The sequence below is a fragment of the Manis javanica genome, chromosome X (genome assembly GCF_040802235.1).
Source record: "Manis javanica isolate MJ-LG chromosome X, MJ_LKY, whole genome shotgun sequence".
Lineage (NCBI taxonomy): Eukaryota > Metazoa > Chordata > Mammalia > Pholidota > Manidae > Manis > Manis javanica.
In genome coordinates this window covers 94,547,583-94,572,781 of record NC_133174.1, presented here as the reverse complement: position 1 = coordinate 94,572,781, position 25,199 = coordinate 94,547,583, and the positions used below count along the sequence as shown (strand labels likewise).

At 43.8% G+C, this 25,199-nt stretch overlaps 3 protein-coding genes across 3 annotated transcripts; 1 reads left to right on the top strand and 2 right to left on the bottom strand.

Moving 5' to 3' along the window:
* Window positions 1–13,304: 13,304 nt before the first annotated feature.
* ZCCHC18 (zinc finger CCHC-type containing 18) lies at window positions 13,305–14,990 on the bottom strand. Its single transcript, XM_073227520.1, is given in 7 exon segments — window positions 13,305–13,424; window positions 13,427–14,110; window positions 14,112–14,162; window positions 14,164–14,285; window positions 14,288–14,380; window positions 14,383–14,455; window positions 14,970–14,990. Coding segments are annotated over 7 exon segments (1,164 nt in total).
* Window positions 14,281–16,329, bottom strand: LOC108404192 (uncharacterized). The gene is made up of 5 exons (XM_073227758.1): window positions 16,235–16,329; window positions 15,772–15,844; window positions 15,312–15,434; window positions 14,970–15,171; window positions 14,281–14,603 (listed from the first exon to the last, which is right to left on the bottom strand). The coding sequence occupies exons 1-4, from the start codon at window positions 16,283–16,285 to the stop codon at window positions 15,158–15,160; spliced, it is 261 nt and encodes an 86-aa protein (XP_073083859.1). The 5' UTR covers window positions 16,286–16,329; the 3' UTR covers window positions 14,281–14,603; window positions 14,970–15,157.
* Window positions 15,992–24,876, top strand: SLC25A53 (solute carrier family 25 member 53). The gene is made up of 2 exons (XM_017671676.3): window positions 15,992–16,236; window positions 22,413–24,876. The coding sequence occupies exon 2, from the start codon at window positions 22,444–22,446 to the stop codon at window positions 23,362–23,364; it is 921 nt and encodes a 306-aa protein (XP_017527165.1). The 5' UTR covers window positions 15,992–16,236; window positions 22,413–22,443; the 3' UTR covers window positions 23,365–24,876.
* The last annotated feature ends 323 nt before the right edge of the window (window positions 24,877–25,199 follow it).

Sequence of the window (25,199 nt, the reverse complement as noted above, 5' to 3'; positions counted from 1 at the left end):
GTGAAGAAGCAGAGAGGGAAGATTTAGATAATCCATCTAAAGGCTCAGAGAGTTTGGAGAGAAGCATTTGGTGCAGTTATGATGGCATTCTATGAAACAAAACCTATAATGAACCAGACATTCTTTTAAAGCCTTTGTAAATGTTCACTCATTTGATTCTTACCACAACCCGATGCGGTACTTCCTGTTGTTACTCTACCAGTGAGGAAGCTGAAGCACAGAGAGGTTAACTACCTTGCCCAAGTTCTCACAGCTTGTAAAGGAAGGAGCCAGAGTTTCAAGAGTGCCCAAATCATTCCTCTCTTTATCCAACCATCCAACCCCTCCACAGGCAACCTGACTGACCATTTATACAAAGTATAGTATTCTATTTAGAATCACAATATGACTTCCTAAAGAGCTCAGCCAGTGCCTGATACCGAAAAGCTGGATTGAGGAATATGACTTAGTTGGTATAGCGTAGCAAAAGGTCCTGCTTGGAACTAAATTTGTAATTACCTTCTTTTTCATCAATATATTATTGAGGGTAGTTGTATCTTCATGAAAGGAGGACTTAGGGTAGCCAAAGAGAAAAGCAGGGGAATGTAGTCTTATTTCAGAAAAAGCCAGTGAGATCAGCCTTTTTAAGGTTGGGTACCTCAAGATGTGGCATTCAGCTAGAGTGAAGGTAAAGTGGTTGGGGCTGTGAGTCTGAAGTTTACAGAAGCCTATGTCAATCCTGAGACTCAACTCTGCCATTGGTCTTCAGCCAGAAAACTGCCAACATCTGCTGGCAATAGATAATAAAACACATAGAATTGAATGATAATGAAAAAATCTTCTTTTCAGCCATTCTCGTAGAATGCACCTCAAACAATATTCAAAAGCAAACTTAAAGCCACAGCGTGTATTTTAAAATGAAGAAAGACTGAAAATATATGCAGCAAATGTCCAGTGTAAATACCCAATGTAGGTAGGGTAGAAGGGAAGATCTAATAAAACAGAAATCATTGAAGTAGAAAACAAACAATAGAAAAATCAGCTAAGCCAAAAGTAGATTTGTCCAGAAGACTAGTAAACAAACCTCTGGAAAAACTGACCGACAATAAAGTAAAACAGATTGAATATGTTCTAAATGCTACTGAATTGTACACTTTAAAATGGTTAATTTTATGTTCTATGAATTTTACCCTGATAAAAAATATTTGGAATGAAAAAGGACAGACATAACTATGAATAGAGTACAGAAGAATCATACCATTTGATGAGATGTCTAGTAATTGCTTTAAAACACCCCATCAAAAAAGTGCAGGGAGATTATAGATGAAACAAGATATGCAGTGTTCATAATTCTTAAGCTGGGTGATGGGAATATGGAGGTTCATTATACCATTCTCTGTACTTTTGTGTGTGTTTGAAAAGCTCCATTAAAAAAGTTAAAATAGAAACCCCCAAGTCATTTCAAAATGTAAGTAATTTGTTGATTTCTTAGAGCTGAACTGACCTTTAAATATCACATACTAAAATCTCCAGTATCTCAGAGAAGGAGTCTTACAAGCACATTAAGAAATGAGGAAGGCTCCTGCATGTGAGCCAGTGCTGCCTCGTAGGTCATGCCACGGGCCACCTCGTCCTCCGGTTCTTGTGGAATATAGTCCTTCATTCAGCAACTCTACCTCTAGGAATGTATGCACCCTCAGGAAATAAGTGGTCACATGTGCAAACCTGCATGTAACTGAGGATGCTCCTCTCAACATGTTCATAATTGTGAAACATTGGAAACAAGAACTTATACAGAGGCTGGTTCAGTAAATCATGGTTATAAGCACATAATTGGATATAACGCAGAATAGAAAAATCTGTTTAAACTCCTTGGACCTCAGTTTCCTCCTTTGTAATTGGAGAAAGACAAAAGGAAGACAGGAAAAAGAAGTTGTAATTCTCAACTAGTTTTAATAGGCTAGCAAATCTGTGATACCAAAATATGACAAGGACATTACCAGAAAGGAAAATTATAGGCATATGGGCATAGATAGAAAAATCCTAAACAAGATATTAGCAAATTGAATCCAGCAATATATAACAATTATAATAAATCAGGACCAAATTGGGTTTAGTCCATGAATGTTTAATTAGTTTAATATTAGAAAACCAAACAATGTAGTTTAGCATGTTGAGAGATAAAGGGAAAAAATATATCATCTTAATAGATACAGAAAAAGCAATCAACAAAATTCAAAATCCATTGAAGATTTTTAAAACTAAGTAAATTAGGAATGGAAGGAAACATCCTTAATCTGATAACTGGGATATCAAAAACCAGTAGCCAGCATCGTACTTCATGTTGCATTGTTGAAAGTGGTACCCTTGAGTTCAGGAATTAGAAAAGGATGTCTCCATTTGCCACTTTTTTTTTGTTAGAACAACTCAGCAAAATAAAATTCCCGTTTATTGTTGGACAACATTGTTTCACACATACATCAAACAGGCCAAAATAAATAAACAGCAATATCATAGACAGAAAAAGGAAAAAGAGGAGACCTTTATCTTTGGCCTTTTTAACCATCTCATATAAACCAACTACTTATAGTACAGCTAAGTATACAAAAGAAGATACTAGAATGTTGAGAATAAGACTTTTTGTTGTTGTTTTTACAAGTTTTTCCCCCTCGTTTGAGATTATAATGGTCACACCACAATTAATGTAAGAAGATATAAAAAGCTTAGAAGGATGGCTTGGTCAACTGAGATCATTAAAAATGGCTGACCACTAACAACATGTACAAATATAGAAAATGTAAATAAAAAATACAGGCAAAATTTCTTTTTTAAAGTGCTTTTAAGAAAAAAAGCAGGGTCTTGGAAGTTTTGTTTCTTTTTTCCTCCCCTATTGCAAATTCACTTTGTGGTGTTGGTTGGGTGGGAAAAGCATGTGTCATCTACAGGTGGCCCTGCCCACAGTGTGTGGGCCTCTCTACTCCAGGGTGACCATGTTTACATTCTGAGAGGAGAAATGGAGGGTGAATAGGTCACAGTGACCTTTTTTTTATGTTTATATTTTCCTTTTTTGCTGTCTAGTCATCCTCATCTGTCTTCTGCTGCTTGGTGTCAACATCACCATTATCATCTTCAGCCACCTGCTTACTAGTACCTGCCTCAGCCTCCTCATCTTCATCTCCATCCTCTTCCTCACCATTACCTTTCTCCACATCCTGCTCTTCCTCCCTGCCTTCTTCCTTTTCTCATCTACCTTGTTGGCCTCCTGCTCCGCATTTCCCTCATCAGCATTCCTATTAGCAGATGCAACTCTTTGATTCTCTGCCTCCTCCACAACTACCTTCTTCTCCTTTACATCTATGGTAGTGATCACAGAACTGTTGTCAATGGTGGAGTCTGACATGATGGGGCACACCACTGGTGATCCATTGCAGTGGCTTTAAAAAAAATGATAACTATTTACAATAGCCAGGATATGGAAGTAACCAAAGTGTCCTTCAATAGACAAATGAATAAAGAAGATGGGGTATATTATATGCAATGGAATATTATTCAGCCAGAAAAATGAAAGAAACCCTACCATTTGTGACAACATGGATGGACCTAGAGGGTATTAAGCTGAGTGAAATAAACCAGGTGGAGAAAGAGAAATACCGTATGATTTCACTTATATGTGGAATCTAAAAACAACAAAAGACAAAATGAACAAAACAGCAGTAGACACAAGAGACACTGAGAAGTGACTGGTGGTTACCATGGGGGAAGGGTTGGGGTGGATGGGTGAGCAGGACAAAGAGGCACAAAATCTTAATCATAATGTAGGTTGGTCACAGGGATGAAATTGCAGCAGGGAGAATATAATCAATGGTTCTGTAACATCTTCGTATGTTGACAAATAGTAACCACACTAGTTGGGGGTGAGGATTTAATAATGTGGGTAACTGTTGAACCACTGTGTTGTATGCTTGAAACCACTATAATACTGTATATCAACTATACTTCCATAAAAAAAGTGAGAGTTGGAGGAGTGTGTGGTGGCAGAGGAGGGGCACGACGGATGTGGCTGAAGTGAGCAGGGAGCCAGACCAGAGAACAAGGCAAGATGGCTTTTCAGTGCAGCCAGTGGGCTCCCCCTCACCATTTCTTGTACTATAGCCAGTGCAGTAAGGCAAGACAAAGAAATAAAATGAATATGGATTGGAAGAGAAGAAATAATATGGTTATTATTACAGATGATATGCTTGTATATGAAGAAAATTCTAAAGCTACAGATAAAGTTACAACTATTAAGAGAGATTAGCAGAATCAACATACAAAATCAACATCAAAAGATCAATTATATTTCCATATACCATCAACAAGCACTTAGAAAATGAAATTTAAACAAAGATTACATTTATAATAGTATACAAAATTGTGAGAAACACACTTACTGGTCTATATTTAATAAGTGGACACAGAGACAAAGAGAACAGCGGAGTGAAGCTTTAAGGACAATCTTGCAAGATCGGGTGTCTGGTGGGCAGGCACACCTGGGGAGTTTGGTGCCAATAATTTATCTCCTAGTGCGTGAGTCTCTCCCCTGGTTCTTCACTGGCTGAGTACTACAGGGTTCACAGTCTTCCCCGGATGTCGCTGTAGAATCTAAGCATTTAGTGAAGACAGCAGGTTAGCCTAAGCACAGCCATCTTAAGAAGCCCAGAGGCCATTTTCTGGATATGTGACTCAGAAAGGCCTTGAAAAACAAGGTGAAAAACAAGTTAATCAATCATAAGCACCGACAGTAGTGACCTTTAGTCAGTTAACCTCGTGTGGGTTACTCATACATACCAAGAAACCACCCTAACATGATCTTATCTTGCTAAATTCCCAGGATGTGGCACCAGCCTGAAAAGTTATGTGCTTATGGAAAAATACTGCCTTTTTGAAAATGCTATATAAACCCTTGGCTTTGAGTGCTCGAGGTCCTTGTTGAGACCCGCTGTGTCGGGCTGACACTTGGACCCCAGCTAGCTGGTTCCCGAATAAATTCCTCTTGCTTGTTGCATCAAGAGACGCCTTTTGTGAGTGATTTGGGGTGGCATCCTCCTCTGGGAGAATCCAACATCGCCTAAACCCGTTATGTCTTTCCTTCACATTTGTCTTATTCTTATTGGTAGGTTAAAAAAACTCAAACAGGTATAGCCAGGCCCTTATCAATTTCCCCACCCCCACTCTCAGCCCGAGCAGCTTCCACCACATGGCCCTTTGTTAATACCTTACTGTTAAAATGTTTAAACATCCTAGTGGGAATAAATCACATTTAGATTTTTATACTCTTTCCTAAAAAAATCAAGTATCCTGAACTAAATAAAAAATGTGTAAAACCTTATGTGAAAGCTGTAAAGCTTTATTGACAATACCAAGTGTTTATGAAGATGTGGAACAAAAGGACTCTTAAACACTGATGTTGGAAGTGGCAGTTGGTACAACTTTGGTACACAGTTTGATAGTACCTAATGAAATTGAAAATATACTGTATGATCCAGCAATTTCACTCCCAGATATATACCCTGTATGTGCACATGTACGCCAGGAGACAGAAAAAAATGTTCATAGCAACATTTTTCATAATTGCCCCAAACTGGAAACAACCCAAATGTCTGTCAACCACAGAATGGATAAATAATTTCATATAAATTCATAGAATGTAATGTTGTAAGCAGTGCTAAAAATGATGAGCTTACACTACATGCAACAATGTTGAATCTCAGAAACATAATTGTAAGGGAGATGAGCCAGATGCAGAAGGAAATGCCATTATACTTCTATTTATATAAAGTCTGAAAACAAAACAGTAGTTTTGGGGAATTCATATTTGAGTTGTAAAACTTCAATGAAAAGCAAGAGAGGCTCATAGACACTGAGAAGTGACTAGTGGTTACCATTGGAGAGGGGTTGGGGTGGGTGGGTAGGGAGTGTGAAGGGCATAAAGGGGCACAAAATTTCTCAGTCATAATGTAAATTGGTCACAGGGAGTACAGCATGGAGAATATAGCCAGCGATTGTCCAATATCTTCCTATGTGGACAGATAGTAACTGCATTAGTGGGGGTGAGGATTTAATAATGTGGGTAACTGATGAACCACTGTGTCGTATACTTTAAACTAATAAAGATGGTGTACCAATGATACTTCAATGAAAAAATTAATAAGTAAAAGCAAGAAAGTAAGAGCCATAAATTATCATTAGAGTGGGTTCCTTTAGGGGAGATGAAAGAGGCTGTCCTTGGGCAGAGCCTCACAAGAGCTTTCAAGATTTCTGGCAATGTTCTGTTTCTTGATCTTTGTGGTAGTTTGCTTTGCAATAAGTTGTTAAGCTGTATATTTACATTTTATGCAGCATAAGCAGGAAGGCTTTAGAACCTGGACATAATATTAAGATCTATCTCCGTGAGACAGGGACTGTGGGATTAGGCAGAGTAAGGTGAGGGCCTCCAGAGAAAAAGCAGAGCAAGATAATTACCGTCAGAACAATGTAGCAATGTGCAAAGAAGTCCCTATTGAAACTCTGTGATAAGCATTATGCAAAGTCAGAGTCACACTAATTCTCTAGGGTAAAGATACCAGACTAGGAATATAGACATCTTCAGTGAGATCAGTTAAAGAAGGCCAGCAGCAACTTGGCCTGGAATGTTTGAGTGTTCTGCACATAAAGAAAAGTGTCTCAGAATAACCTGTGACTTCACTGTATCAATTTAAATCATGACACTGTAAAATTTACCTTAGCCTGCTAAAAGGCCCAGCTTATTTTAACTGTACCTATGTGCTATATTTCCTTCTCTGATCCTAACCAAGTGATCTGCAACCTAGGAAAAAGACTAATTTAGTAAGCAAGCCCAAGTATAAACAGCCCCCAAGAAGTTAAGAAGTAAGATTCTTAATTTACATCAGCAAATAGGCAACAACCCAGCCAACCTTGGGGACAGGGTAGGTGGTCTTAATTGACATACTCCCAGAAGGAAACTGCTATCTTGAAAAAGAATCTGAGCAGAAAATTTCTTCTGTTACTCACCAAAAATAAGCATTCTGAGACCACTCAACAAGTCTGCACCCCTAACCCTTTACTCTCATTCCTGAAAATCCTCAGCCGCGCATAAAACCCCTAGACAATGAGCCAACCATGGACTCTCTTGTCCCCTCCTGGGGTGAGCCAGGAGCTCTGTCCTCTCACTTTATCTCTAAATAAAAGCCTGTACCTTGCTCTCCTACCTTGAGTGTTTGTGAAGCTCATTCTTCGGCTTCGTGAACAAGAACACCGGCATCATCAGGACATTTTGTGAGAATGAAATTAAAACATGTAGAGCTGTTAGAATATGCCTGGCACTTTCTAAGATCTTAAATGTTAGCCTTCTGAACACAAAGGTTGGCTATGGCTATGTTCTTACTGTTTTTCTGACTTGGTGCCATATTTCTCAGCTTACTGTGTGTATATGTTAATAGTGTTTTCTGAATTATTAGTCTTTCCTTTGCAATTTCTTTCATCACTTGCAACCATAGAAAGTCTTCTCTAATCCAGATATTTAACAAACAAAATATTTATTTGCTTGGCAATTTTAAAAGGCGCTGCTTTTGAATGTTTGATCCTTTTTTTCCTTTCATAACAACAAAATATATTATTAAATAGTTAGTATATACTTGCATAAAATCAACATTAATCTCTAGAATTGAACTGGAATTCATATTTAGGGTCATGAAAAAAAGCAAACTGATCTTTTTTCCAATCAGGTAATGAAATCCCCCTAGCACCACTAATTGAGCAACTCATCCCTCCCCCACTGCCTTCTGCTGCTGTCTCCTCCTGCATATGTTAAATTCACAACCATTTGCACCTGCAGCATAGACAGGAAACAACAAAGTGCTTGAATGGAATGTGATAATACAGCTGAAGGGGGAGGAGAGACAGGGATGGTTGCCAGGTACCAGGAGGGCTTGCTGCAACTCAGAGGGAAAGAGAAAAAGAGGTAGAAAACTTTTTCTGTCAAACTAGTGCTGCTTAAAGATTCCATCCTCGTGTGGGACATACAAGCCACTTGCTCTTAGGATGTTTGGCTAATCACTGCATGAGTTCAGGCCTTGTTCTCCTTATGCATCATGTGTGGATAGTAATAGCACCTACATCATAGGGTGCTGTGCACAGAAGCACGTACCCAAATAAGATGCACAGGCTATGGAGTCAGGTGTTTCATCCCTCAGTCCACCACTAATTAGCTGCATGACCCTAAGGTAGTTCCTGACTTTCCATCCTGTTTCCCCATCGAAAATATGTGGCAACTAACAGTAATTAATATTAATAGTAAATTAGAGATAGTAATATCTACCTTATGTGGTTAATATGAGGATTAAAGAGCTAATGCATTTAAAGGGTTTAACAGAAGGGTGTCTGGCACATAATAAGCTTTCGATAAATCATAGTTGTGGTGGTTTTAATTTTTATCGCTATTATGGAAGGATCAGGAAGAGAAACAAGATTCAGCAAAGGAGAGTGAGAAGTAAGTAGGTGAGGTAGGGCAGGGACATGGGACATCCTTGATTCCGGGGTTCTTGTTCAAGAAGCCGAAGAATGAATTTCAGAAACACTCAAGGTAAGAGAGCAAGGTACAGGCTTTTATTTAGAGATAAAGTGAAAGGACAGAGCTCCAGGCTCACGCCAGGAGGGGACAAGAGAGTCCATGGTGGTGTGTCTAGGGGTTTTATAGGCAGTTGAGGATTTTTTGAGAACGTGAAAAAGAGTTTAGGGATGTGGACTTGTTAAGTGGTCCCTGAATATTAAAAATTAACTTAGCATAAGGAATTTCCTCTCTCGATTTCTCTCTGGGACACCGGCACCTTTGTGTGGAAGCACATCAAAAAGGCTGCCTGCCCAACCCCCAAGGTGGGCTGAGGTATTGTCTACTTGCTAAAGAATCTTGCCTCTTGAACTTCCTGGGTGTTAAAATGCAATCTTATCTTTAAGATGGAATTCTTCCTGCCTTTTACCATGTCGTCTACAGCTGGGTCTGCATGCCAAGTAAGTTGCTCAGTTTGTAAAATCACCTCGTCAGATTTGAAGGAGAAAAGACAGCACATAGGCCTGGGCCTTTTAGTATGCTGAAGTGAGTCTTACACATGGTTACAAATGATTAGCATAATGAAACATGTGCTACTCTTCTTTATCTGGGGAACATTAACTGATGTCACTGAAGAATGATTCTAGAGCTTAATGTTTAACATAGAGTTTTAGTAGGGGCGTTTCCTTGCATGTAGTTACATTGCTCTGACTGCAAATATCCCACCCTGCCCCCTACAGAGGCCCTCACCCTACTCTGACTACATCCAGGGTCCCTGTCTCATCCTCATGATGAACTTTTCCTGCCTATGCTGCAAAATGCCAAGATATAAACACTATAGTAAGAACAGGATGCACTCCATCTTAAGGCTAAAATTCCATTTTAAAAACCAGGGAGTTAGGAGGTAAGATTCCTAACATATTCTTTGGTAATCAGCCAACAACCTATCCTAAGGCAGGGCAACCATTCTTAACTGTATGTTCCCAGTGCTTGAGGGTAATCATAGGTATTGGAGAAGAACAGGAACAAGAAATTCTTTATGTTAAGTTTATCTTATAGAATATCTAGGGGACAGACTATGCATGATGACACAATGTGTCTCACAGGAGAGAGACATCATAAGACCACAAGTCAAGCCTATGTACTGCCCCTGTCCCATCCCCCGCCCTTTGCCCCATTTCTGAAAGCCTTAAAACGCGGAATCCTAAAGCCCTAAGTGCAGTTCCTCTCTGAGGTTGCCCGCACTCTCCTTTCTTCCAGTGTGTATTTTTTTTGCCTTAAATAAAGACTTCTCACTGCTCATAATTACGTTTTGTCTCTGCGCTCTTCCAGTGGTAAGCGTCTGTGTTACTTTGCTATTTCATTCATTTAGCAGCAGTCTTCACTTTCCTTGTCCTACCTCAGACAAGAAGGGAAGGACTACTGATATCTCTGATTTGGGCTCTGTTGCCTGGGTGATCCAGAAAGGACAGTAGCTGTATGGTCATGCTCTTTAATAGCCTGCCCAAAAACCTCTTTTTTTGCCTTTCATAAATTCTCAGAACATAATTTCACTCCATCCTAGGGCTCCCCCAAATCCTAGGGGTGGTAGGGGCTTCCCATGCTGCACTGATGCAAGCAGATACTGGACACCAGGTGACTCTGGCTTCAGGAATTGGCAAGGAATCTACCCTATGCTGAGGAGTTTAATGGGCTTCACTTTCCTCCCTCTGTTCTTCCTTGCTCTCTGCTGCCTGCAAAGCAGCTGTCATTCACTACTCCTCTCACTTTAATGGATTCCTTCCTTGCTTACACTCCTGCAACCTTCTCCAGAATTCTTTCTCATTCAGAGTCAAGAACCCTCTCCCCATCCAGGTTGAGGTTTCATCTAGTGCACAGATGCCCAACAACATAGGTATGGAAAAGATCAGTAAGGGGGAAACTGTGAGAGAGGGTTGTCACGGAAGCCAGGGGCATATAGTATCTGGGAGGGAGATAATGCCGAATGCATTCAAAGTCTAGTTTCTCCTAACAAAAGAGTCATTTCATCTCTTTGTGACTATTGAGAATGAAAGGGAACAAAAACATAATCTTAAATGAAGGCTATCAGACACAAATTCTCTACAAGACTTCTTTCAGCTAGCTCCCTTAGTCTGATCTGAATTCCCAGGTCCCCCAGGTCATGCAAATAGGAAAAAGATATATTTCCTGAATAAAGGAAAAGCCAGTGTCACACAAAGTGAAAAGAAGCATCAGGTTTGTGTCATTTTGGGGAAATAAAAATTTAGACAATTTCTAGTTTATACACCAGAGAAAGGGGTGGGAGAGGGGAAAAAAGGGTGATGAATCACAGGTTTTCAAAGCAGTGGTCTCTACCTTGGTCCCAAAAAGAAATGACAGCATGAATTATTTATCTGAGTAACAATCATTCAGCAAGCTCTAAGTTTGAGAAAAGGTGAGCAGAAAGAGGAATGATATCTCATCTAGCATGGATGAGTGGGCAGATCCCCTCCAAGTGTAGATTTAGAGATGGGGAGGGAGGAATAAAGGATTATAAACCTACAAGAGTCAGGGAATGTTGAGGGCTGCTGCGGGTTTGGGGGCCTGAGTGGAGCTACTTCATGCCTACTATGGAGGAAGGGTCCCTTTTGGCTCTGGAGAGATGGAGGTGGCTACCAAGGGCCCAGAAGTGCCCCAGAAGGATGCTAGGAGTGGGTCTCTGGAGCCTTGGCTCTTGGCCAGTTCTCAGCTCAAGGATCCAGGCAGAGGCCCTCCCAGTCTCCCTCTGGCCATGAGGTTAAGAAGGTGAGGCTTAAGGCAAACAGGGGTGCTGGGTGTGAGGGAGGGGTGCCGGCAGAGAGCATAGGTGGCCCAGTCTCCAGCTCCCACCCATAGAGAGGGTGGCTGGGCTTGGGGGCACTGTAAGGTCAGGCTGTGAGGCCATGGGTGGAGGAGGAGCAAGAAGCCAGGGAGGAGCTGGTGGGGGATTCTGGAAGCAGAAGCACTTCATGGCAGCCCAGGGAAGGCTGCAGTGGGCTTCTGGCAGTGCCTGGTTTCTAGCCCTCCCTTGGGGCCTCAGCCTGGAGGACTCCTTTGTCCCTTCTGAGCAGGCCATCAGCTCTTAGTATGAATTAGAGCCCCAACACCCCTCCCCTTGGGACAACATAGCCGAGGGTTGTGTGTGAAACCTTCGGATCTGAAATTCCTCCCAAGTTTCCAGTCAGTCCAATGTGAGTCCCCTGCCTGGTCATTGCCCTTGGCTCCCCTCCCCACACAGTTGTGTGCTTCCTCTCCCTCACACTGTCTCCCTTGTCCTCTCAGCCCTATTTCTTTCCTGACAGACTCCATCAGGTCTGCATTCATTTAACTCCTTGCCTTAAATGAAATCCCCCCACCAACCTTGTCCAGCTCACAAGGATAAGAACTGATATACCCACAAGGAACACAGAACCCCTAGGGACTGAAGTCACATCTCATTTTTCATCACTCTCCAAACTGAAATCATGAGACAGGGCAGCAGCATATGTCCAGGAAGGTCCATCTGTGATCTCTTTCCTCAGTTCTAATGGGTATATGGGCTTTCTCGCTAATTCCCATGCTTTTTCCCATGCCCTGGAATCCAGATTCCTTTTCATCCTTCACTGGCTATTCTCATTTCTTGGGTCAGGGCGAGGTTAGCTTGGAGTCCTTGAGCTGTTTGTGTCCTCTAGCATGTAGCTAAGGTGAGGCTTGGGGAGTGCTGAGCCTCCCCTAAGTACCAGTCTCTCAGGAGTAAGATGCTTTCTCTGTAACTGGGCAAGAGGCAGAAGGTAGTCCCAGCCCAAAAGACAGTCTTTTTGTTGCCATCAGGTGTCCAGAAGTGGCAGGTACAGCAACTTAAGAAATCTTCCCAAGGAAGGAAGAGCTGCCCCTTCCCAAAGTGTACAGGAATGGAGCCCCCTGAAATACCCATTGTCCATTTTTGCTCCCACCCCCACCCATTGGCAGACTTCTCAGGCTGCATTAGAGAAGAAAGCATTGGGACATTATTAATGGGTGCAGATTTGACCCTGTGGCCTAGGAGACAGCTCAGTTGTGATAGGGGGCTCTCTGGGAGATATTCACTCCACTTCAGTTTCCCTTTGCCTCATCTGTAAATGAGGCTGGTAAAAACTCCACAGTATCACCCCCTTCCCACATTATAGTTTCTATATTTACTTTTCTTATTTATTTTTCCTCTATATTCCTAAAAGCAGTATCACCCATAGAAACATTAAACTTGATTCTTATACATATTCATTGACAGAAGTCCACAACATATAGTTTGGTGAAAAAACACACAGTATAGAACAGCACTTATATTTGATCACCTTATTTACACATATGTCTATCTGGGTGTGCAGTTATAGAGAGCTATCTAAAAGGATATTCATCAAAGGTCTGAGAATGGTTATATAATGGTAGAGTTTCATGTAATATAAGGATGGAGAGTTTCATGTAATACGTACATTAGTCTTTGTATGTTCCTTCATTTTTTGAATGTTTAAGTTATACTCCTTTCATAAAAGAATAAATCATCAAAGAAATAGACACAGAGAACAGATCCTTATGCAGACAGGAGGGAGCAGGGACAGAGGTCAGAACATTCCTCCCTCCACATTGCTGGTACCTTCCCAAAAGCCACTTTGAGGATGAATTCATGCTAATAGATGTCTGCTTCCTCCTTCTCATCACCAGTCTTCTGAATATACTTGAGGGTCCACAGAGGGCTGGGTCTAGCCTGTTACTGTGGCTGAGAGGGGTCATTGTGTTCACCAGAGAAGTCTCTTGATTTCTCCTCCTCTTTATGTGTCACTTCTTTCAGGGTGATCAGGTTCTCAAACACCTGGGCCTGCTTGCTCTCCTGTCACAGGCTTCCCTTGAGTGGCCCTCCTCACCACAATATGAACAGCAGATTGTGTGTATTTTTACTTCCTGGCTCTGAAAATCCTGTGAACCATCATTCTTATACCCAGAACCACCACTGATGGAAGGAGACTGTATTCCAGAACTGCTGGGGGCATCAGTGACCAGTATTTGATCCTGAGGTCTTGCCCTGCCTCTAAAGTGAGGAGCATCTGTGGATGTAAGTGGAAGGTCCTGAGACACCACCAAAATCACATCCTCATCTGAGTCCTCAAGGGTATCATCTTTCTTTATGGCATTGTAGTCAGCGTAACTGATCACTACTGGTTTGGGACTCCGAAACACCACAGGGCTTGCTGCCCTTTCCATGATTAGCTCAGATCTTTTGGGTCACTTCCATTTCATAAGAGTATCATCCCAATCCTCTTCCTCCCTTATCATCTTGATTAACTCCAGGAAATTGGGAAGATGCTCCTGATCATTTGCATACACACTGAGAAGATGCTTCAGCCTGATGCACAGATCCCTGTTCAGCTCAGCCCCTAAAAGGAGCTGGTGCAGGTGAGTTTGCTTTCCATCTTTCTCAGCTATGATCCCTGCCTGAATAGTATTCTGGAGCTGTACCTCTAAATGGATCACATAAAGGGAGGCTTTTTCCCCTTGTGCCTGCAAAGTGTTAACAAAATTTACCATGGGCAGTGATACTGCTTTTAGACTCCCCAAACACCAATTTCATTGGCATGCAAGAATTCTGCCACACTTAAGTTGGAGTTGGCAACCTGGAGCAAATGCATGACCTCCCATGCAGGACTCCTAAGGGTTGTCATCAAGTGCTTGAGCTTTTCCTTCTCAGACATATCCAATCTGGCAGGAACCCACTGACTTGGATCAGCCAGTTTTCAAAGGTTTCTTCCCCTTGGGCTGGCACCACCCTCCCTGAAAAGAACTTCATTTTCTTTCTTCTATATTGACCCTTAAAGAAACAAGACTCCTCCTCAGGGATCTCAACAGGGAATGGGCCCAAGGCAGCTAGAGTGCCTTCCCCACCGGCCCATGACGATGATGACCTCCATCTGAATATGACAAGATGCTCAGGCTTTTTAGAAAAGCCTAACCTGCAGGAGAAATCCCCAAAGCAACGCTCCTGGGCTTAGCCTTCCTTGTATGTCAATGAGGACTGTAAAGAAAAGGAAAGAAAGCGGAAAAAAATGTTAATAAAGTAGTAGACAGCTTCCCTGAAGTGGCCTTCTCTACCTTGCTGAACCTCTTGCAGTACATTTTACATTTACCCACTGCCCTAAAAATACCCTGCAGGAGACTAGCAATTACAACCTTCTGGAGTTGGCGGGTGTCCCCGAGCTAGCAGGGTGCTTTTCTGAGCCGCATCCATCCCCTCCCACCAGTCCTCCAGGATGGAGGACAGCTGTTGCTTTGAGTTGTCAATGAAATAGTGTGTGGAGCCATTACTGGGCTCTCAAAACAGACTGTAACAGTCTAAATCTCACAGATTATGTGGTGATAATACGATCTCCATTAAACTCACGGTCTCAGGTGTTAGACGCATCCCCTTCTGAAAGTTTCCCCCGTTGTTCCTCAGATTCTTACTGGGGCTCAGAAATTAGTGCGTGCCTTTATTTCCCTTCCAGCCTCTGCAACAGGGGCCCCTCCTTGAGAAAGCTCGCCTCCGGGGTTGGTCGACCTCGGTCTCCTGGGGTTAACAGGTCCCAGTCCTCAGCGCATCAGGACTGAGCGGTTGCGGAAGGCAGAGCCGCAAAGGGAAAAAGTCAGAAGCAGCCTCTTTCCGCAACCTGCTTCCTCCCTCCCCAACCTCCACGCCCCACCCCCCGGGGGGGCCTCGCTGTTGCCAGAATGAAAATTCCCTCACACAGCTCCTGAATACTTGCCAAAGCAATTCCCACACCATTACATCTGCCCCGGGAAATGGCCGGCCTACCAGCCCTGCCATCAGCTGCACTGCATTCAAGTTCGGACTCGGCTTTGATCAGGCCTGCCAGAGAGAAAGGGAACAGGAGATGGAAACTCACACCCACAGACAGCACCCCAGGAAGAGATGAGGAGATGCCAAAGGGTTCAGGGCAGACAGTTTGAGATTCTCTCCCCGCCTCGCCCTTACCAACCTTCTGGAAATGCTCCCCTCCCAATCCAGGCAAATCCTACCCATTCGGCCGCATCCAGTAGAAGCCCACCTCCTCCCTCCGCGCAGCCGGACCACGGTAGTGCTCCTTCCTCTGCTTCCCTCTTCTCGATTCCCCAAGCGGGGAGCTGCCCAGTACCGGTGGGGCTTCCCCTCCTCTCCCGCTCGAGGCATCGCCCCCTTTCTTTACCTGTGCTGGGCTGGTGGGCAGCGGTAGCTCCGGCTTGGAGAGCTGAGGATGCCACCTTCCGGTCTCCGCGGCCCTGCAGGGGAAAGGATGACGCTTCCTTAGCCGCTAAGCGACCCGGGGCTGCCTGATAGAGCTGCTAGGCATTGCCGCTCAGCCTGGGGTAGCCGAGTTGCGGCAACACGGTTCCCACGACAGCAGCAGCCGCCCCCGCCCACCTGCTTGGCCCTTCCCGCAGCCGCCGCTTCTTTTAGCCTCTACCCAGTGAGACAAAAGCGCGTGATGAGCAGGGCGGAGCGGCCAATCAGCGGGCCGCGGGGACGACCTCGCCGCGCAGCCTCCGGCCCAAGGCCATTACTAGCCAAAGTGGGGTACCGGCCGGCGGGGGCTGTGGCACACGGGCGCGGGAGCCGGCGTGGTGTCAAGTGCAGCTCGGACGCACCGACAGAGCCGATTTGCATTTTACCCGTGAGTTTGCTGCTTCCTCCTCGCTTCCCTTCTTCCTCTCCCCTTCCATCTCCACCCGCCTCCTTCTGCGCTTTGAGCCCGGATGCCCCAGACACGAGGTGGGACTGAAATCAAGTGAACAATGAGTTCCTCACCTTTGTATAGGGGCGAGGGGGGTGGGGAAACATGTACTGAGCGCTTTCTGCGTGCAGATGCATTCGCACGACATATTTATTCTTCTCAGCAGCCTTGTGGAGGTGGCAGTATTCCCATTTAACAGCGGAGACTTAAGCACCCAGGCAGTTAGTGCAGTTAGAAGTGCAAAGCTAAGAGCTTACACCCAAGTCGACCCGTCTAATTTCAAAGGCTGCTCCGTGTGAACACTCCTTTCTACTCTCAGGTTGAGGGTTAGTGGAAAAAAGCCAAAGTGAAAATGGAAAGGCCCGTTTGGAATTATACAGAATTAGCGAACTAAGACTATTTTCTCCATTTTACAGATGAGGAGACAGACACAGTTAATTCATCTTGCTCCTCATCATACTGCTGTCAACATGTAATTTTGCACCTCAGTCTGTTGCTCTCCAAGTGCCAACTGTTTGCCTTGCTGAGCAGCCTATAGAGCATTTTCACATGGGTGGTCTCAAACCCTCTCAACAGCAGTCCTGGTGTGGTGGTATTGTCAAAGGGCAGGGATGGGGAAGAGTTGGGCAACTTTTATGGTACCCATCATGCAGAAGAGGAAACTGGGACACTTTTCTCTTTTTTATACTCTTTTTTAAAAAACTATAACAAACTGTTTATTTTAAAAATTAAAACATTATTTCTACAACTTAGAGCCCCAAAGTAGACAAAGGCTCAGAGAGGTGAAATGACTTGCTTGAAATTACAGGGTAAAGCCAAAATTTGGACCATCTCTCTCTGACACCACAATACGTGTTAATTAACCAAAGTATGGGCGCAAGGCTTGCTGCCTCAGAATCATTTTGGAGAGCTTGTTAGATATGCAGATTTCTGAACCCCACATCTGAGGTATTAGGATTTACTAGGACTAGGGGTGGGGAGTATGGTTTATAGCCAGTGCTGTAGTTAATTCTGAGGTATAGAGAGGTTTGTGAACCACTTCTGAAAACAGCACATCACGCTGAGGGTAATAAGCAAATGGACTTGCTGCCAATGTATCTGTCCACAGCATATCTGTCTGTAACTACAGAGCAGACCTGAGAACCTAGTGTCCTTCCTGAAATTGTTTGCAAATAATTTAGACTTTGTATATTTTCTAAGTCCATAGGTTTGTAAATTTTCAAATGTGTCTGTGGCCCAGAAATGGTTAGGAATCACTCCTCTACAATTGTTCTTCATAGTCATCCTCTTTCAACTTGTACATGAGGAAGAAGCATGAGAAATGAGACAGTTCTACCTAGCCCTTGAACCACAGCTCTCTGCTGCTGATAGAGCTCTTTCATTTCCTGGCTTGAGGACACGTTGCTAGGCTGCCCTTCTGTGAGCTCTTGACGGGACCTATTCTTTGCCGGATTTGGCATCACTGGCCCCCGAGAAGGAGCAACTCCATGGAAACGGCATGCAGGGCTGTCCAGAGTGAATGGGCCATGAAACTAGTGGCTGGGAAATGTGCTCAATTTTCCATGACTTCTAGTTCTTGGAGAGCAAGTCTTAACTTCCCTTGTGTAGAATGTGGCTTGGAGGCCCCCCCATGGGGCTTGTTCTTGACTCTTGATGCTTGGAAGCAAATGCAATCTGATACCCATTCAACGGCTACTGGTTTTGTCTTCAGCCTGCCCACATACCTCACCTGTTCCCTTCTACCTTCTTGTTTACAACCATAACACCTGAAGTTCCTTAGAGTAAACAATTCAAATTTGGAGATGAGGCACCTTCCATCTGATTACTGTGGCCATTCTCTTGTGGATAGAACAGTTGTGGGGAATGGAGGGCACAGGGAGGTAGAGAGAAGGCTCACTTCACACAGTCAGGGATGATGCTGACAGTAGCTCTGGGGTTTCCTTCAGACTTGCTTCTGCTCCCCAGTACCATGACATCTGACCTTGGGTCACAGTAGGTTCTTGTTCTGTGTTTAAATTGGATTCATTGCCAAATTAGGTGATCTGCAGTTGGACCTGGTGAGAGTGGGATCAAATAGGACAAAGAATAGATCTTAGAGCTCTGACAAAAAACTGAAAGGAAATGGATTATGTAAAGGTGCCTCGATTGGACCATTAGAACAAAGTGAGGGTCTTTCATGCAAGACTGGGAGGAGGCCTCATGTGGGAGTGTGTTCCAATTCACATCCCTAATGTGGCCACATTTTCCAGTTTCAACAAACCAGCCTTAAAAGCCTGAAAGTTAGGAGGGTAAGGCTTTTAGTTGAAACACTAATCACTGGCCTTGGCTGCCTGCCTCCTTTGTGCCAGGAACTTTACATTTGTTGTCTCACATAAGCTCCTTGACACCCCTGTTGAGACAGGCAATGTTATCTATACCATTTTGCACACAGGGAAACTGCGTTTCAGGAAGGTTAGATAACTTGTATAAGGCCACTCAACCTGTAAGTGGAGGCACTGGGACTCCAGCCCAGGGCTGTCAAACCCCAAAGCCCATGGCCATCTCTTCTCTGCTGTCTTCCAAAGAAGCAATACAAAATACACTCAGCTGATGATCCAGCACAGTAGGCCGATTGCAGCCTCTAGAACAACATAGTTGTTATCTTACCTCTGTTCCTGGGATCTCGTTATTTAAAAAGTGAAAGTACTAATTTAACCTATAAAGCAATTTATATCTGGGTAGTCTGATAAACCTTTTATATACTTCATCTCCTGCAACTTTCATGACAATCATTTTACAGATAAAGATATTGGGGCTCAGGGACAGGAAGAGACTCAGCCAAAGTCACAAAGCTAGGAAGCGGCATGGCGAAATTCAAACCTGAGCTGTCTGAATGCAGAACCTGTGTTTTTCTGCTGTAACACACTGCACTGGGGAAAACAAATATGGCGCTCATTCTAGATTGGCTCCTGTTTGTCTGCCACAGCTCTATCTCCTTCCTTCGGTCTGTGTCCAGTGCCTTGCGCCGCTCATGCTTTTAGGCCTCTGTGCCTTAGACCTCTTCCTCAGCATGGAATGCCTGCCCTCACACCACCTAACAAGAACCTGCTCATTGGTTAAGGATCAAGTCAGATGCCCTTCTCAGAGAAATTTTTTTGGTTGCTTCCTCTCCCAAGTGGAATAAATTGCTCTTGTCTCTCTGCTCTGACCCTGATTAGTACACCCTTTTTTTAAAAACTGATAGACAGTCTTAGATTAATTTCAAGTATAGAGCACAGTCGTTCAACAGTTACCCATGTTATTAAATCCTTACCCCCTCTAGTGCAGTCACTAAGTCAACACAGGAAGATGTTATAGGATCATTGGCTATACTCTCCATGCTGTACTTCCATCCCTGTGACCACCCTACATTATGATTGAGAACTTTTGCATGCACCCTTTATTTTGCCTTCCAGTGTAGTTTATCTCACGGTTGACCTGTGACCCCACTAGATTCTCAGGTCCTTGACAATAGGTCCCAATCTTCTTCACTTCTAGATCCACAGTGATCTACCCACAACAAGTTAGTAGATGATCATATTTGTTTGTGACATGAACAAAGACCAGCTGAGGGATGCCCTGAGTGAATGGACAAATGTCAGGCTGGAGTGTGGGGTGTTCACAGAGGCTGTCCATCTGGACTTGACTGGCCAGGGAACTCGGTACCAAGTCTCCCTGATGCCACAACACATATTAATTAACCAAAGTACGGGTACAAGTCTAGGATGGAGCTCACTTTACTAGGCTGTAAACATAGGAGGCACATCATAGGGTAAAGGGGATAAGTGCTCCAGGCCAATTCCAGGCCCATTCTGTGGTCTCTACTTGGCATTTATGTTCAGAGGTCAGGCTGTCCAGGATTGTTTATATAACATCTTGACATTCACAGAGGAAAGGTCTTCCCTGCCTCCCATGAACACAGGACTTGCTTCACTCTACCTACTGCTTCATCTGGGTCTGGCTGACCTGAGGGTGTCCTGCAGGGGCATGTGCTCTGTGGATACAGATGGTGAACTCAGGAAGTATCTTTCTTTTTTTAAAGATATTTTTTATTGAGGCCAGCATGCCACAGATGCTCAACTACTTTATCTCATTTTATTTTATTAATGTTTGCAAAAACCTTTGAGGTAGGTCTGTTGTCCCTTTTCAAAGAAACGGGGACTGAGTAAAGTGTGTTGCCTAAGGTAGTACAAGTAAGTGAGTGATGGAGGCAGAATTCAGCCTCAGGTCCGTCTTCCCCCAAAGCCTGGCCTTTCAACAGAAAAATACATGGGAGAAAAAACATCCTCCTTCCCCATAAAATAGGAAGAATTGGATTTATAAAATGATTAATTAGATATTGAAGGTAAGGCGTTTCTAAATGATTGTTCACCTTTAATTCCTGAAAATGACTGGCAAAAATGGCAGAAGGAATGAAGGAGGGAGCAGCACAATTCCTCAATCAAATATTGGCCCGAATTCCCCCATGTCAACCTATGTGATGTGTACAGTATGAAGATGCCTAGAGGGCATTGTGTCCTGTCTGCTCATTTCATAACTGAGCTGGACAAGGCTCCAAGTTGCCGATGGATTTCTAACATACAGGAAGCTGATAACAACTGGCACTTAGAATGCTTGTCTGCCAAATCCTAGCCCAATTTTCTTTCTGCTAAATTGGACTGCCTTATGCAGTTAGTCAACACATGTTTATAGGTTGTTCAGGAAAATAGAGGGAGGAAGCAGAACATTATCCCACTCTGGGATAGGAGAGGGGACAAACATTCCCCTTGCTACCAGTCCTTATTTAGGAGTAGGAAAACGTAGGGAAAAAGGTCCTTGGTAGGGTCTCTGGGGAATGTTGGGGGCCCCTGTGGGATTGGGGGCCTGAGTGGAACCCCTTTTTATTCACAATAAAGTCCCTCAGTTTCTCAGATCTGCACTGAGCACTCATTTCTTCCTGATTCCAATTTCTTTCACGAGCCCTGGCTCCCCAGTTGCCTTTGGTACTACCCCATGTGCTCCCAGACCTTCCTGGGGAGGGAGCACTAGTTTGGAGTGCTTGTACTACCTCTCCGCTCTGTGCAGTGCAGTGGTTCGGAACCTGGGGTGGGTTTGCCTCTCAGAGGACATACAGCACAATGTCTGGATATAATTTTGGTTGTCATCCCTGGGTAGGTCATAACTGTTGCTCCTGGCACCCAGGGAGTAGAAGCAGCAGTGCCACTTTTCAGAAAGAGAGTAGCACCTTATTATTCTAGCAGGTTATGAAATGAAAAATTTCACCTGGTGAAAATTGAATGCAGTTGGAGCCCTCCTTCCTCATTTTTACTTTCTGATGCTTTACTCAGGATGCTGCTGAGTGGCCTGTGATGCACAGGATAAATAACTACAACAAAGAATTATCTGGCCCCAAATGTCAATAGTGTTGGGATTCAAACCACTGCTCTGCTCTATAGCTACAGGTCTGCAAGATAAGGCTTGAAAATTGCCAGGTTGGAAGCCTTTTGGCACTGAACTTCCAGGAAGAGCTACTCATTCTGTTCCTCACGTGGGGGCTGGTGTCACAAAACAGCTACAGTATTGTCAGGAATCTACAAAAAGAGAGGTGAGGGGGAGTTCCTGCACTCCAGATTTCCTACCAGCCTCTAATTACTGGACTACAACTTCTGAATGCCTTTCTGCCTCTCTACGAGATAGTGCCACTTTTCAGAAAGAGAATAGCACCTTATTATTCTAGTAGTTTATCAAATGAAAAATTTCACGTGGTGAAAATTGAATGCAATAGGTTTTGGAGCCCTCCTTCCTCATTTTTACTTTCTTCAATATTCAGCCTTCTTTGAATATTAGAATGTTTGCTGTGTCAGCAAAACACTGTAGAGGTGACTGTACAGTAAAATGAACTGCCTTTGCTTTACTTTAAGGCTGATGAATTCTTTCTTAAGAGTGTGCCAATTTCTCAGAAACTGGCCCAAAGACTTGCTTGTTTCCTTAGAGCTGAGTTTCTAACTAAGAACTGAGTTTCTACCCGACTTAGGCTCTGTTTCTAACTAAGCAAAGAAAATGTTCACCAACAGAGTTAACCGGCCAGTCTAACCTCTTTTTTTTTCCACTCCTGTCAGTTTCTTCCTTCTGCACCCAGTTGTCTGCAGCATGGGGGAACAGAGCCACTCTCCCAGGAAGGATCTTCAGCACAAGACGCGAGCAGAGGCTCCAGGAAAGAAAAGCTGGCACTCACAGGCATATGCCCTTGGGGCTGTTTCCAACTTTATGTCTACTTTTCTGACCTTTCCTATCTATAAGGTTGTGTTCCGGCAACAGATCCATGCTGTGGCGGTGTCAGAGGCTGTGCGACAGCTTTGGCACGAAGGCCCTCAATACTTCTACCGGGGAATCTACCCACCTCTTCTGTCCAAGACATTGCAAGGGACCCTACTGTTTGGGACTTATGATAGTCTGCTGTGCTGTCTCTCCCCTGTTGGGCCACACTCCTTGGGACACCGCTGGACTGCAGGGCTCATGTCTGGTGTGGTGGAGGCTTTGGCCCTCAGTCCCTTTGAAAGGGTGCAGAATGTGCTCCAGGATGGTCGTAAGCAAGCTCGCTTCCCCAGCACCTTCAGCATTCTCAAGGAATTCAACTCTTATGGGCTTTGGGGGCGGCTGTCGCTGGGCTACTATCGTGGTTTCTGGCCTGTCCTTCTTAGGAACAGCCTGGGAAGTGCTCTGTATTTCTCCTTCAAGGACCCCATCCAGGATGGCTTGGCAGAGCAAGGCCTGCCCCACTGGGTTCCTGCCTTGGTGTCGGGAAGTGTCAATGGAACAATCACCTGCCTGGTTCTGTATCCTCTGATTGTGTTAGTGGCCAATATGCAGTCCCATATTGGCTGGCAGAGCATGCCAAGCCTGTGGGCATCTGCTCAGGATGTGTGGGACACTCGGGGCCGAAAGGTGTTCCTCATCTACCGTGGAGGTTCCCTGGTCATCCTGAGGTCCAGTGTGACATGGGGCCTCACTACTGCTATCCATGACTTCTTGCAGAGGAGGTCACGTTCTAGGAAAGAGCTGAAAGACTGACTAGCTTCAGAAAGTGTGGCTATGGCAACTTGGTTTTTCAAAGCTCCTGGGTTGGTCTAAATAGTTTACTTCTTTGGCTTGGTTACCTAATACAACCATTCTTTAGCACCTTTGAATGTCAGTGCATGGGAGAATTTCCCATCTACCAGCCTGCTGGGCATAGACAGAGCCCAACAGGGTTCCTTGATCAGAAAGAGAAAATTACCCCAGTGTAGCCACACTTTCATTCAACAGCCTCTGACCCAGGATGCTTTTCAATAACTTGTAACCAAATGGAATGTGATTCCTTTGAGGAATTCATTGACAATAAGAGGAAACTTTATGCAGTTATTGTGAGTTCCAGGACCCTTCCAGGTGTCTTCTGGGTCAGACTGAGTGGAAGACCAGGAACTCAGGATAGTTATGCATACAACTTCTCGGAAAGCTACATTGTCATTTGTTCATAACCCCTACCACCACTGCTCTCACTTCTCAAGGCTGTGGGTCCTAGTTTCAGGATGGCATATGTGGCTGGAAATCCTAAGTTGCGTTTGCCTCAGCTGATCAGGTGGCACAGAACTGGTAGGGTTGGAGGTGGGAGTGGGAGGAAGTGTGGTCGCTGGATGGATGGAAGGAATAGACTCTGAGGGAAGAGATTTAGTCACATGTGGAGAATTTACTAGAGATTTCTTGATGTCACTTGCTGGGCCCTTTTTGATAGTAAGGCAGGAATACTGCCTAGAAATCACTTGAGTTTTTCTAAGAAATATGGAAGTGAAATGACCATATCTCTTCATAAGTAATTATATATTTTATTGCTGTGGATAAATAAAATAACTGTGACATAAATTAAAAATCAGAAATCTTAGCCTGTTATTCACAGTCATTCAAAATATGGTTGCTTTCCAACTAGCAGCATTTTATCATACCACTGCCATTATATAGATCCTATACAGCCAGCCATACTGGTCTACTGTTCTTTCCCCAAACATGCCATGGGCTTTGCTGTGGCCATGCTTTGGCCCTCACAATTCTCTCCACATGCCAGTCTGCCAAAGTCCTAGTTCCTTAAGGCCTATCTCAGATGTCACCTTCCCTTTGCAGTGTCTTTGATGTCCCACAACTGAATGTGATGTTAGGCTCTTGTGATGCCCTCTCCAATAACACTTAATACATGGTACTGCCTCCATTATGTCACTGATGTCATATGGCCCTGTGTTCTTCTTGATGTTTTTCAATACCTCCTACTATACTGTAAAACTCCTTGACAGCAGGGATTTTTGTATGCATTTTTAATCTCCTATTGTGCCTAGGTGCTTAATAATGTTGGCTGAATTACTGAATTGATTCTCAAGCTGTGATATGGTCTTTATCCTCAGGGTGCTGTCCCTTGTACATGAAGATAATGTGATTGACTCACCGCCAGTAAGACACATGCCTTTGGGGTGTGATTTTGTTTTCTTTTATTAGTGTACTTAGTTTTGTGCTAATGGTAATGCTGCTGCTGCTGATAATAATAATAATAAAATGACTTTAAACTGGAACATTTGATGAGTTCGTGTTATTGATGGCACGTTTGCTATTGGCAACACTATGGGAACTGAAATTTCACAATCAGAAACACATTGCATAATGCTGGAATTTGTTTCAACGCTGGAGTTTTGAGGGTTTCCAAGGTGACATGTTGCAGTTTTCCTCTTAGAGATGATACCTTGATAATGACCTCCACTTGCACCTCATTACTGAACTGAATTTGTCATTTTAAATGATCTGATTATATATTCTAGCAATGAGAATTCCTCACTTAATATCACAGAAATTAATGACACAGCTGCAGGTGATCATGAGAACAGAGA